We start from the raw sequence: 14,149 nt of genomic DNA on the forward strand, positions 1-14,149 counted from the left end.
TTATGAAAAGGAAAATTTTGATTACAGATTTTGTAACACCAAATTTAACTTACTTTGACTTCTGCTGAGGAGCATGATATAATGTAACTTTGTCACTTGGGAAAGAGAATAGACAGTAAATAAAGACCAAGTATTTTAGAGTTGGATATGTACTTTACACTTGAAGAAATATGGTAATAAAATGTCTCTTCATAACAGATAGCTTTTGGTGAAATGTTTTTACTCCCTACTCCTTTGTAGACTCAATTTGAAAAGGAAGAGAACATATCTGTGTCTGAATGATTTTAGATGGAGAAATAAAACATAATCGTGGTAAATACCCTTTGTATGTTGTTTAAGATTCAGTGCAAACAGCTGTTGGCTCTGATTCAGAAAAATTGCTTTCTGATAATAAATCAGAAAAAGAACATAATATAGAACAAAAAGGGAAGAATGTGGCCTCTGGAGTCCAACAATCTTGCCCTGGGACTTTAAGCCCATTCTTTAACTTTTCTGAGCCCCACATACCCCTCCTCTTTAAAATGGGATAAATAGTTTTGTTGTTTAAAAAAAAACTCTTTTAAAGAAAGAGAGAGAGCACACAGTGAGGGAGAGGAGCAGGGTTGGGGGGAAGAGGGAGGGGGGAGGGAAGGGGGGGAGAGAGAGAGAATCTTAAGCAGGCAACACAGAGCCTGACATGGGGCTTGATCCCATAACCCTGGGATGAAGATCTGAACTAAAATCAAGAGTTGGACACTCAGCCGACTGAGCCACCCAGGTGCCCGGGGACAAATAATTTCTATAATCTCTGTCCTTGTTACAAGAATTACAGATTTTACATATCTAGGTATATACAGTCTCTGGCACATTATAGGTACTCAATAAACTGAAGCTAAAATTACTGAATTTATTTAGTGTTACCTAATCTTTGCAAGCATGTCAACACATATCATTAATACAATTAATATTAATGACAATTTTATATCAAAAGAAAAAACACTTCTGACTATAAGATCAATCACTGTTCAGTTAGAACACAAGTGTAAGTCTGAACCCCAGCACCCTGAGGGGTAATAACCGGCCACAGCAGATACACAGAAATCACTGGCGGCAAAGAAGCATACTTTTCTGATTTTGTAGATGCTCAAGTTGATGGTTACTGAACTTCAAAATTATACACAAGGTCTATATAACAAAGTTGCCCAGTTTAGGGACATCCTGAAGATCTTTTAATAAATGAGTGATGGATTCATATAATGACTATGAAAAAGATTATTTAGGTATGGATAGGGAAAAATTTCCAGGATATAGTAAGTGAAGAGATAAAAAAGAAAGGCATAAGCTCAAGTCCATAATGGAACCACTTGTGAGAAAATAACGTGTAAAATATTTTTGTGTGTGTATAAAAACATGTGATACACACACACCCACATCTGTGTCTGAAACGTGCACGTGACACTCAGCAACACGTTCCTGTGAAGAGGAGAAGAAAGCGGAGAGGACACTCAGAAGAACACTTGTACTTTTTTTATTTTTAAATTTAGAACCATGGGTATGTATGTATTGTCTATAAGCTTTTTACGTTAAAATTTTATTTTGAAACTTAAAATACACAAATAAAGTGGCTGCTCCCTGTAGCAGGCGCCAGGCGCACAGTAGGCCCTTGGCACTCAACCCTTCCCAAGGCGACCTGGCCACTGCCTTCTGCACGGGCGGACCCGGAGCTGAGGCAGCGGCTGGGACAGCAGATGCGACAGCGCGAAGTAATGACACAGAAGTTGGAAAGGTACTGCGGTCGGTTCATTCAACAACCTCCACGTGGCCATGAAAGGTGAGCGTGATAACACGGAGCACACAGTCACGCCACCTGAGCCCACGTCCAAAACCTCTAGAACCTTTTGCGCCGGCAGCCCGGAGCCTGCTTGGGATTCTCTCCCCCACCCCCTCTCTGCCCCTCCCCTGCTGATTCGCTCATTCTCTCCCTCTCTCTCTCTCTCAAAATATGTAAATAAACTTATTTTTAAAAAGATGGTTTAAAACCTCCAAAGGGTTATATTTGTTCCCCTTCACTTATTTAACAATATCTGTCAAAATGTGAAAGACTGTCAGAATATGCTAGAAGTCTCTTAGAAAGCCAAATTAATTGCAGGTTCAGAAAAGATTGCTGTCATAGTAAATTATTATTTCCTATTTTTGTGCTGTGGTGGGAACAGCGAGGATGTGGTAAGCCTGACAGGTGTGCCAAGCTTGGGATTCATGCCGATTGCTTCTACCTCTTCACTCCTCATCGTCACAGTCTCCTAGTACTCTAAGTCAGAAAAATCAAAGTCAACTCTAGGTCCCTGAGCTCCTGCCCACTCTGCTAAGTTCTCCCTGGAATACACAGCTATTCAGAAAAGAGGGGTATCGCAGAACAGGCTCCCCAGAGAGCAGCCCTTGGACAAGAACTTGGATACAGTGTATTTGAAACAAGGACGGGAGAAAAGTCAGGAAGGCGTATGTGGCCGGCCAGGCCCTGGCTGGTTGAGGGTGGCCTCTGGGCGCGTGAGAGCCCCAGCACTTGGGGACCTTGTAGCAGCTGAACCAACCCCATCAGGTGGAAACGAGCCTCAGGCAGAGAAGAAAAGAAGCAGTGGTGCCTGAGGCGGGGAGCTGCCAGCGGGCACGGGAACCATTCACAGCAGGGGCAGTGAACCCCCAGATGGGTCCCAGGGACTTGTGAGGCACGGCCACATGAGCTGCGGGAGGGATCAGCTGCTAGAGGAGTGCAAGAAAGATAAAGGAAACTTCTAATTCAGGACACTGCAGGGGGGCAGGGACTACCTGCTGAGAAAGAGAACACAATGAATGAAAGGATGAGGAAAGCAAAAGAATGGCTACAAATGAAAATTACTATCAGGGGAGGCTATGGATTGAGACCTTTCTTTGAAAGAACGTTATTCTCAGGCATTAACTAGCCCTAACATCAAAAGAAGAAAATCTAGGTGGAGAAAAGGAAGAGGAATCTAGAGAGAGAAAATGCCGTGAACCCGCCATTCCCCTATGATTTCCTGCAGCTAAGGGAATCATTCATTGTGTGTTTCTACCTACACCTGGGAAACACTGGTGAGCATGTCCACCTTTCTGTAGGGCCACGCTTGAAAGAAGAGAAGGCTTGTACAGTAATCATGCTGCGTATCCAAATCTAAGCCACTGGCAACATCAGTGTAACTGTCACAGGTATGTGCACGTTAAGAAGAAAAATTACAGGGAGAGGTAGAAAAAAATGAACCTTCATTAGTTAGTTAGAGCTTACAAATAACCCTCTGTTAAGCTGCCTGATCTAAACTTATTTTCTAAGATATTAATGAGTTCTAAGTGGAAACATTTGTTTATTTGTTTTAAAATTTTTAAAGGTTTATTTATTTTTGAGAGGGGGAGAGAGAGAACGCAAGTGGGGGAAAGGCAGAGAGAGAGGGGGACAGAGGATCTGAAGTGGGCTCTGCACTGACAGCAGAGAGTCTGATGTGGGGCTCGAACTCATGAACCGTGAGATCGTGACCTGAGCGGAAGTCAGACGCTTAATCAACTGAGCCACCAGGTGTCCCTGGAAACCCATATGTGTATATTTGTCTATTTGCTATTCTACTCTTCAATGCCAAGTTTTGCTTAAAATATGTTGTTAAAGCTTTAGATGAATTAATTCATTATTCAAAACTTCCAGTGAAGTGTTGTGTATAATTGATGAATACAATTTGGTGTAATTTCTGGGAAGTGTTTCAGAATCTCTGTGTTTAGGCATGTGCATACAAAGAAAACCATTTGTTCTAAGCAAATGTGACTAATTAACTTTTATATTGTTTACCTACTAGTTTTGAAATTGTTTCATGGCATTTCTCCTGAATAAAGCTCCTTTGAGCTAACTCAACAAGTACTAGAAACTAAATCTGAAAGTACCTCCTGGGTCAGCTAAGGCAAGATTTCATTTATAAAAACATTTAAACACATAAATGATTGAATGTATTAAGTTGTAAGGGACAAGAGACATCTATGCTTGAGGACAGAACTATACTCACCATGGGCAATGATGATCCATCTTCAAAATACATCTAAAAAAAAACAAGCAAAACTTAACACCATAAAATGTTAACCCCATTAATGTATAAAAAGCAAATATAAAAGTTATATAAAAAAGAGTTGTGGCAACTAAAATATTGCAAGACTGCTTACTTATCTAAAAGGTGAATAATTGAGAAAGTCTTCAGCTCAAATAAACACGATAGCCAATTTTAGTTATGATCTAATTATAGAACTTTAAAAACATACATGCTTTAAAATACAAATCAAATACCTCATTCCTTACAAACAATGCAGTATGTTAATACACAATTATCTTGGGCTACAGAAAGTGCAAAATGTCAACAGCTTCACAGAAAGTCTGGATGAGCCTTCTCCTTTAATATCAGTCTTTAAGATATACAGCACTATCCCTGTGGTGTAGTAAGAATCTGACAATATCTGATTGTCATGAAGTCAAATGAGCTATCTTTATAAAGATGAAAAAGAAGCATTTGTTAAACAGAACTAGCCAAGTCTGAGCTGTCAAAACTCGTGTGCTTCAATTACGTCTGTGTGAATCCGGAGGGAAAAGGGACCATTAAGTCACTGTGGCCCAAGCCACACTCACATTAATGCAGGTGACTACACTGGTTCTATTTCCTAAATAAAGCTCTCAGAAGTACAATTAAAGAAAAAATCTGGAAAACAGTGAGGAAAGAAACAATATTAATTAACAAGAACACCAGCACACAGACGTTCTAGAAGGAAACGGTTTTCTTACTTGTCACAGACGGAACAGTGATGGCAGCGGTCTGGCTTTATCAGTTGGCATCTATCACAATATCGGATTGCTAGGGACAAAAAGCTCCACTTAGTCTTAGATTTAACACTGAACTGAATATACAATTAAATAACTTTTATCATCTATCCAAATTTAACTTCTAAAAAGCACAGTGAATTTGAATTGGGCAAAAATGAGATGTTCTACTGTGTAAATACCAAAATAGAACGACTTGCTTACAGCCTCAGTTTTCTTTCTTTCCTTATTCCTTTCTCCCTTCTTCCTTCCTCCCTCCCTCCCTCCCTCTCTTCCTACCTTTCTTTTAAAAGTAATATCTACAACCAGTGTGGGGCTCGAACTCACGACCCGGAGATCAAGAGTTGCATGCTCCACTGGCTAAGCCAGTCAGGTGCCCCCAGGCTCAATTTTCAAAAGAGATTTCTCAAGAATTGGGGGGAATTTTTCTAAGGTGATCCCAATTGTTAGTAATGATTGTAAGGCTCATATTTGTAAGGGTGCAAATATGTCCATTTCCATCAAAGTGAACAGTGTCACCTCCAAGTAAATCAACTTCTATCTTGTACCCCAAGGACGAGAGGATACAACCACATTTTAGAAGTTTTATGAGAAACACCTTTTAGAAATTTGTGAATGAACTTTTATTAGTTGTTCAAATTGGGAAAGAGCTCACATGTTCTCTGTTGTGAGAACCAAGATTAGAAGTGAAGACTGGAAGAAGTACCTCCAATAGAGAATTTTAATTCTTGTAACGGAAGTCCTGACCTTTTCTTCTCTAATATACAGATATCAAAGACGATGATAGATGACTGATCTGGACATGCTATTTCAGTACATAGACAACTTACAAGGTGCAAGCAGTCTACCAGAATTACAGGAAAACAGTTATTAAGTGGGCCACAGGATCCATAAAACCAAATTAATGAATTTAAAATCTGGAAAAGTCCTTGCAACAAATAATTACCATTGTTATGTTAGCTAATATGACCTCTGAAACAGGAAACAGAAACTGAAATAGGAAAAAAAAAAAAAAGACCTTTTTTCTTCTTTATTATTAGTTTTTTTAAACATTTATTTATTTTTGGTGGAGAGAGAGAGAGAGAGAGAGAGAGAGACAGCTCAAGCAGGGGAGGGGGGTAAAGAGAGAAGAAGACACAGAATCTGAAGGAGGCTCCAGGCTCCGAGCGTCAGCAAAGAGCTGGACACGGGGCTCAAACTCATGAACTGCGAGATTGTGAACCTGAGCTGAAGTCGAATGCTTAACTGTCTGAGCCAACCAGGTGCCCCAGGATGAGGTTTTTTCAAACAACGAGACCTCTATGGAATTGTTTTCAATACTGAAACAAGCTCTCAATCATCTCCTTACAACTCTCTTTTTTTCCAGAAACCGCAGACATTAATGGCATGGCAGCCTCTTCTCCTGAAGGCAGGAGTCTCACAGCAACATACCAGGGAAAGCTACACAGTATCACTGGCTCATGCAAAGCATTAATACTGGCAGTATTATCCAGCAAAAATGTAATGTGAGCCACATGTGTAGTTTTAGATTCTCCGAGAGCTATATTAAAAGACATAAAAATATGGGGCACCCAGGCAGCTCAGTTGGTTGAGTGTCCGACTCTTGATTTCAGCTCAGGTCATGATCCCAGGGTCATGGGATCAAGCCCCGTGTCTGATTCCAAGCTGAGTATGGAGCCTGCTTGAGACTCTCTCTCTCTCTCCCTCTGCCCATCTCCTTAGCGCGCACGCTCTCGCTCTCTCTCTCTCTCAAATAAAATTTTTTAAAAGACATAAAAAGAAACAGGGAAATTAATTTCAATAAAATGTATTATTTTAGCTAATATATCAAAGATATTATTTCAACATATAAATAATATACAAATTTAATCACATATTTTTACATTTTAATGCCAAGTTTTTAAAAACTGTTATATATTTTTTACACTTATAGTTGAATTTTAAGTGGTGAGTTTGGTGGAAAATGCTAGATTCTCTCCAGATGGTGATTATCTCTCTTTCTCCAGATGGTGATTATCTCTCTTTCAAAGTATGCTGGGGCGGGGAGGGGGGGGAACCTCTCAAATCAAAGTGGGTAAATAATTCATAGGAAATCAAAACAATGTAGAAATAAGATTTTTGTTTATAGTCTTTCATACACATAAATTTAGTCTTTAAATTAAAAAAATGCATAATCCCATTTAAAATTGCATCAAAAATAATAAAATACCTATGAACAAACCTAACGAAGAGGTGAAAGACCTATAAAATGCTGATTAAAGAAACTGAAGATGACACAAAGAAATGGAAAAACATTCCATGCTCACGGATTGGAAAAACTAATATTGTTAAAATATCTATACTATCCCACGCAATCTTCACATTTAACGCAATCCTTATCAAAATAACAACATCATTTTTCACAGAACTAGAACAAACCATCCTAAAAGCTGTATGGAACCACAAAAGACACCAAATAGCCAAAGCAATCCCGAAAAAGAAACAGCAAAGCTGGAGGCACCACAATTTCAGACTTCGCATTACATTATAAAGCTGTAGTGATCAAAACAGTATGGTATTGGCACAAAAGTACACACACAGATCAATAGGAGAGAAAACCCAGAAATAAATCCACAATTATCTGATCAATTAACATATGACATAGGAGGCAAAAATATGCAATGGGAAAAAGTCTCTTTAACAAATGGTGCTGGGAAAAGTGGACAGCAACATGCAAAGAATGAAACTAGACCTCTTTCTTACACCCTACAGAAAAATAAATTCAAAATGTATTAAACACCTAAATGTGAGAACTGAAACCAGAAAAATCCTAGAAGAGAGCATAGGCAGTAATTTCTCTAACATCAGCCATAGCATTTTTTTTCTAGGTTCTCTGAGGGAAAGAAAACAAAAGCAAAAATAAACTATTGGGACAAAATAAAAAGTTTCTGCACAGCGAAGGAACCAATCAGCAAAACTACAAAGCAACCTATGGAATGGGAGAAGATATTTGCAAATGACATATCTAATAAAGGGTTAGTAACCAAAATATATAAAGAAATTATACAAATCAACACCTAAAAAACAAATAATCCAATTAAAAATGGGCAAAAGATGTGAATAGACATTTTTCCAAAGAAGACACCAAGATGGTCAAGAGACACATAAAAAGATGCTCATCATCACCTACCATCAGAGAAATGCAAATCAAAACTACAGTAAAATATCACCTCATACCTGTCAGAAGGACTAAAATCAACAACACAAAGAACAACAGATGTTGGCGAGGATGTAGAGAAAATGGAAACTTCATGCACTGTTAGTGGGAATGCAAACCGGTGGAGCCACTGTGGAAAACAGTACGGAGGTTCCTCAAAAAGTAAAAAATTGAACTACCCCACCATCCAGTAATTGCACTACTATTTACCCAAAAAAACCAAAAATGTTAATTCAAAGGGATACATGCACCGCTAGGTTTACAGCAGCATTATTTACAATAGCCGAGATATGGAAGCAGCCCAAGTGTCCATCACCGATGAATGGATAAAGGAGAGGTGGTACATATATGCAATGGGATATTATTCAGCCATAAAAAAAGGATGAAATGTTGTCATTTACAATGACATGGATGGAGCTACAGAGTATAAATGCTAAGTGAAATAAGTCAAACAGAGAAAGACAAATACCATATGATTTCACTCATATGTGGAATTTAGTAAACAAAACACATGAGGAAAGGGGAAAAAAAGAGAGAAAGACAAACCAGGAAACAGACTCAACTGTAGAGAACAAACTAATAGTTACCAGAAGGAAGGGGGGGAGGAAGGGTAAATGGGCAATGCGGATTAAGGAAGGCACTTGTCATGATGAACACCAGGAGATTAAAATAAAATCTTAAAAATAAATTCCCTGTGCTATATCATATTCAACTAAAATTATCCTGCTGTAATTTAAAATGAAATGATTATCATTTAAAGACTCTTAACAGTCAAGAAGAATTTTAACTGTCTTGTTTTTTTTTCAGTTTATTATATATAAGTATAAATATATATATATACACAATATAAAGATATTATTCCAATATTATTTTATTTATGTAATTTAAAACCTTTTTGGGTAATGTTGAAAAGACAAGTTATCAACATCTGGGTGTAAAATGGTAAGCTCCATCACCTCTGGTTGTTACCTTCTTAAGTCAAAATGTACAAAAAAAATTTAAAGGAAAAGATCAAGGGCAAGAGAAAGCTAAAAAAAGCAAAGAGTCCTCATTTAATAAAAATAAAAAATTATCTGTAATAAAGTTTGGCGATCCCTGTGAGAAAACAGAAGACGGCTGGATCAGAAGAAAGCACAGGACAAAGAGGAAAAGTCTTGTTAATACCCTGCTTTACTATGCCCCCCATTCCAGTCTGTATGTAGTTGAATTTTTCTGTGTAGCGCAGTCAGTTTAATCGAGGCAGTTGGCTTTTTTCTCTTTTGGGTTTGGAGGAAGTGTTGTGGACTTAGAAGGGACAGTAAATTCCTTAATTATATTACCATCACCTTCAATTCTCTCTGAATTACAAAGAGCATGAATATCAACTACATGTTTCAGTTGTTTTAGTCAATTCCTCAGGGCAAAGAAGGAAGTTATTCAAAGAACCCGAATGTCTTTGCTGGGGTTGAGGTAGGAAGGACCCCTCTCACATTCCTGCCTTGGTGGTACTGTGGCTGCCCCATTGAACATCCATTCTGCATTGTGTTTTCCTTTACATCCTATGTATTTCAGAAGGAGATTAATCACACCAGCATAATCTTTTTATTAAACTTAGCATAATTTAAGTGAGTCAATGACTCTAGTCAGTTAATATTGATTTTAGGAGGCATCCAAAATTTTAGCACTGAAAATATAAACAAAGATTATATTAGGAAATCCAGATTGTATTCCCCACTGTCACAAGTAATAAGAACCATAAATTCATCTCAGGAAAAAGGTATCCAGTACTTGACAGGAATGAGATGACAGCCTTAACATTATATAAGGTACACAAGGAGATGACTTACAAATCCAAAGTGTGGTTATTACTAGTGGAAATTAATACGTGGTTACAGTATGACCTACGCTTCCTTCCTTTCTCTTGACCCAGTGTGTCAAGGGTACCATAGAAAAGCACTGCTCTAGGAATGTGGAGATGAGTTTTTTGCACCCTAAACTGTGACTGTCATTAACTAGTTTGGAAACTTGTGTAGTAACATATGTTTAGGGGGCTTAAATTAAGTATTTGCTTAGGGTTATGTAGTGTCAACATACATATACATAAGCGCATCTCTGTCTTTGTGGAACAGAACCAGTGACATTAATATTGAATCAAAGAATTACCACTTGTCCACTGAGAAACAGGGAAAACAAAGAGAAAAAATTGCAAGACTATGACTTAGACTTAATTATGATTCTCAAGTGAGTTAGAAACAAATTTAAGTAATATAAAAATATTGATGAGATGTTTTACACTCTTTTTTTCATACAAAGTCTTTGAAACCAGTTATGTATTTTATACTCAGAACAACTCAATTTGGAGGGGTCACTTTTTTTTTTAAAGTTTATTTATTTATTTTGAGAAAGAGAGAGCATAAGTGGGGGGGAGGGAGATGGAGGGGGGGGGAGAGAGAGAGAGAGAGAGAGAGAGAGAGAGAATCTCAAGCTGGCTCCATGCTGTCAGTGCAGAGCCCAACGCTGGGCTCCATCCCAAGACCCTGAGATCATGAACTGACCTGAAATTAAGATTCAGGAGTTTAACCACCTGAGCCACCCAGGTGCTCTGGGAGTTGCCACATTCTAAGTGCTCAACATCCATGTGGGGCTACTGGCCACCAAAATGGGGGACACAGGCCTAAAGTCACAAAATTTCTGGGTGAATCTTGGTAGACGAGTATTAGTAGATGCCTTTGTCCATTTTTAAGACAATTCTTTACTAGATAGTTATTAAACTACCTAAAAAATATGACCCAGGTAAAAGAGATTTATTAACTGAAATGCATTTGTTTAAAAAAAAAAGGAAAGAAAACTACCATATATTTTAAAGAAAAAGAAAAAAAAATTTCTTTAAATACTTAATGTATCATTAAGTGTTATATAATTTATACAATTACTGCTTTAAATTTATATAAAATTGTCAATGTTACATTCATTATAGATACTGCTCCCTTAAATAACAGGAAGATCTATAATTAAAACTTTAAAAACAGAGGTGCCTCAGTCAGTTAAGTGTCCAACACTTTACATCGGTTCAGGTCATGATCTCAAGTTCCTAAGTTCAAGCCCTGCATCAGGCTCTGAGCTGACAACAGGGAGCCTGCTTGGGATTCTCTCTCACCCTCTCTCTCTGCCCCCTCCCCGCTCACGTGTGTCAAAATAAAAAACATTTAAAATATTTTCAGTCCATTAAGCATCTGACTTAGGCTCAGTCAGATGCTTAATGGACTAATGACCTCGGAATCTGGAGCCTGGAGCCTGCTTCAGATTCTGTGTCTCCATCTCTCTCTGCCGCTCCACTGCTCACACTCTCTCTCTCTCTCTCTCTCTCTCCCTCTCTCTTTCTCAAATAAATAAACATTAAAAAAACTTTTTTAATCTTTAAAAATAAATACAACTACAAATTAATACTTCAGCAGTTCTAACATCTCCACTGAATCCCAGCTAAGTGACCAGAGAAGTAAGGTTGGTGCTGATGTGTCTGAGATCTCTGTGCCACGCACCCTTATTCATGTGTTCTGTTTTACAGAACTGTATAGGAAAGATGTAATAACCACCCAAGACATAACACGATGTATTTCAATGAGTGTTCGACAGTTTCAAGGATATAAATATGCTGACGGTCGCCACAACAATCGTGCCAAAGCACTCATTATCACACACCTCCAGACATGGTCCTGGTATAGATGGGGAGATCTTTGGCTGCTCGCCGAAGAACTTCCTGGTGGGCTTCTCCTCTTGGCTCTCTCTCCAACAACTCTTTCTCTGCATAAGACAGATGGAACTGTGGAAGAAATTTACATTTCAGTCAATGTTCTCAAGAAATAGCATATTGGTCTATATACCTATGAAAGGATATTTATAAAATATTAATTGTATATATTATATATATTGAGAGTGATCATAAGCTTTCAATCTGGGCATGTCTGTTAATCTAGTGGATCATTAGTTGGTACATCTAGAACAAGGGAATAATATCTACTTCCTCAGATGTTCAGGAAATTCAAGAGGAATAGAGTATGTAAAATTATTTTATAGACTTCTATTCCAGTATTAGTTATATTACTAAATGAAATGGCAAAATAAAAAATTTGGCTCACTGGGTAAATTTTTCAACTGGATATTATTAGGAATAAAAATAGAGACACACCTATCAAGCATGTTTTCTTATCTAAGTGAATTTTAACTTAAGGATAATCATGACATAAATTTCCTAGCACTCAAAAGAACTAATCATTAATTTTGCTTCTTATACAGCCAATCTGGGCCACCCAATTTTTTTAATTTTATTTTTTATTTATTTTTTAAAATAGTTTATTGTCAAGTCGGTTTCCATATAACACCCAGTGCTCATTCCAACAACTGCCCTCCCCCATGCCCATCACCCCCCTTCCCCTCTCCCGCACTCCAATCAGCCCTCAGTTTGTTCTCAGTATTCAAGAGTCTCTCATGGTTTGCCTCCCTCCCTCTCCCCAACTATTTTTCCCCTTCTTCTCCCCCATGGTCAAAGCCAGGCAGATAAGGACAGATACCATATGTTTGCACATATAGGTGGATTAGGAGGAACTCAACAGAGGACCATGGCCCACCCAATTAAAAAATCCTTACTGGAGAAAAATCAAATTTGGGCTACACACACACACACACACACACACACACACACAAAACCCAATAACAAAAAAAAGCCTTAGAAGTCTATATAAGTATAAATGTTTTCCAGGAGACACATATAAGGATATTCACAGAATTGTTGTTTGAAATATAAAAAATTAAACATAACCCAAATGTTCATCAAAAGGGTAATGAATAAATAAATTGGAGTATGATATATTCACATAACTGAATCCCATGATGCACTGAACAATTAATGAGCTAGAGCTATGCACAACAAAGAATCTCAACATACTGTTCAACACCATAAGCCTGGGATCATAACCTGAGGTGAAATCAAGAGTCAGATGCTCAAATGAGCCACCCAAGTGCCCCTTATTATTCTCTGAACTATACATTACATATGCTTTTTTTGTATGTAGGTCATATTTTACAATTTTTTAAAGTTTTAAAGGTAATCTAATTATGACAATAAAAGAAAGAAAAACAATTTGTTGAGAATGAGGTGATGATATTTGAGCCAAGTCTTTATCTTTGGAGAAATAAAAATTAAAAATATTTGTTCAGAGGTTGACAATTCTATCGAGGTTATTTTAAAAAGAAAAACAAGTCTCCAGCTTTCAAATGTAAATAAGGTTTAAGATACCATAAAATTCCCATATGCATGACACGTAGTTAAATATAACCGTAAAATTTCAGACCTATTAAGGTAAAGAATATAAAAAGAAGTTTTCTCTAAGTAGGAATTTACATAATACAAATTATTCTAAGTTAGAATATTAAATTTACTGGCATTAAATCAGTAGATGTGTTATAGTTACATCTTTAAGAGTTTCTAAAGTAATTTAAAAAAAAGTATTCTCTACATTAAATATTCCTCCTGTTATAAATTCACAGCATTTCCTTACCTGTTAGTTAATGTCACAGTTTTTCAAATTATACTTCAACCAGTCCTTCCTCACATGAATACAAATAACAAATAAATGAAGGTCACATTTATGAAGGGGTGGAGGGTTCTTTCTATCAGTTTTAAAACCTGACACACATTCACCCAATCATTCTGATTGGTTTAATATATAAATGAGGGGGTTAGTGGCTGTGAGCAGTGCTGTTTCCAGCATAGCAAAGAAGGAGCCTGCAGACTGATCCCAGAGGTGGGGGCAGGAAGAACAGCAGATTAAATATCTTGGAATCAGAAAAGTTTGGGAACCACATTTAGAGTAAGTAGACAACTATCTCCCAATTGGGTAATAGATTCCTGGAATTCATTCCATTTTTTCCAAAGTTACTACAAAAAAGAACTTTGACAGAAGGGTGATGCAATGAGAGTATTGTCACTCTTCAGGTCTTATTCAAATTCAAGAGCTGATAAAGAAAATTCAAATTGTTTACTGATCCATCACATGCAGTTGTACTGGTTCATCAGGGGATTTGCCAGATTTCCTGACTTATTTAATAATTCTAATATTCTTATTTAATAACTCAACAGTGGG

The 14,149-nt window shown here is 37.5% G+C and overlaps 1 protein-coding gene across 3 annotated transcripts in view; it reads right to left on the minus strand.

The window, feature by feature from the left end:
• Window positions 1-14,149, minus strand: part of ZDHHC2 (zinc finger DHHC-type palmitoyltransferase 2) — a 69,351-nt gene that overhangs the window by 22,227 nt on the left and 32,975 nt on the right. For all 3 annotated transcript variants that reach the window (XM_039256306.1, XM_039256308.1, XM_039256307.1), the window contains exons 4-6: window positions 11,709-11,829; window positions 4,799-4,868; window positions 4,035-4,067 (exon numbers count right to left, since the gene is read on the minus strand). In XM_039256306.1, the coding sequence (XP_039112237.1) occupies window positions 4,035-4,067; window positions 4,799-4,868; window positions 11,709-11,829 (224 nt within the window). The remainder of the gene's footprint in view (window positions 1-4,034; window positions 4,068-4,798; window positions 4,869-11,708; window positions 11,830-14,149) is intronic.

This window comes from Hyaena hyaena, unplaced genomic scaffold (genome assembly GCF_003009895.1).
Source record: "Hyaena hyaena isolate Hyena2069 unplaced genomic scaffold, ASM300989v1 scaffold_562, whole genome shotgun sequence".
NCBI lineage: Eukaryota > Metazoa > Chordata > Mammalia > Carnivora > Hyaenidae > Hyaena > Hyaena hyaena.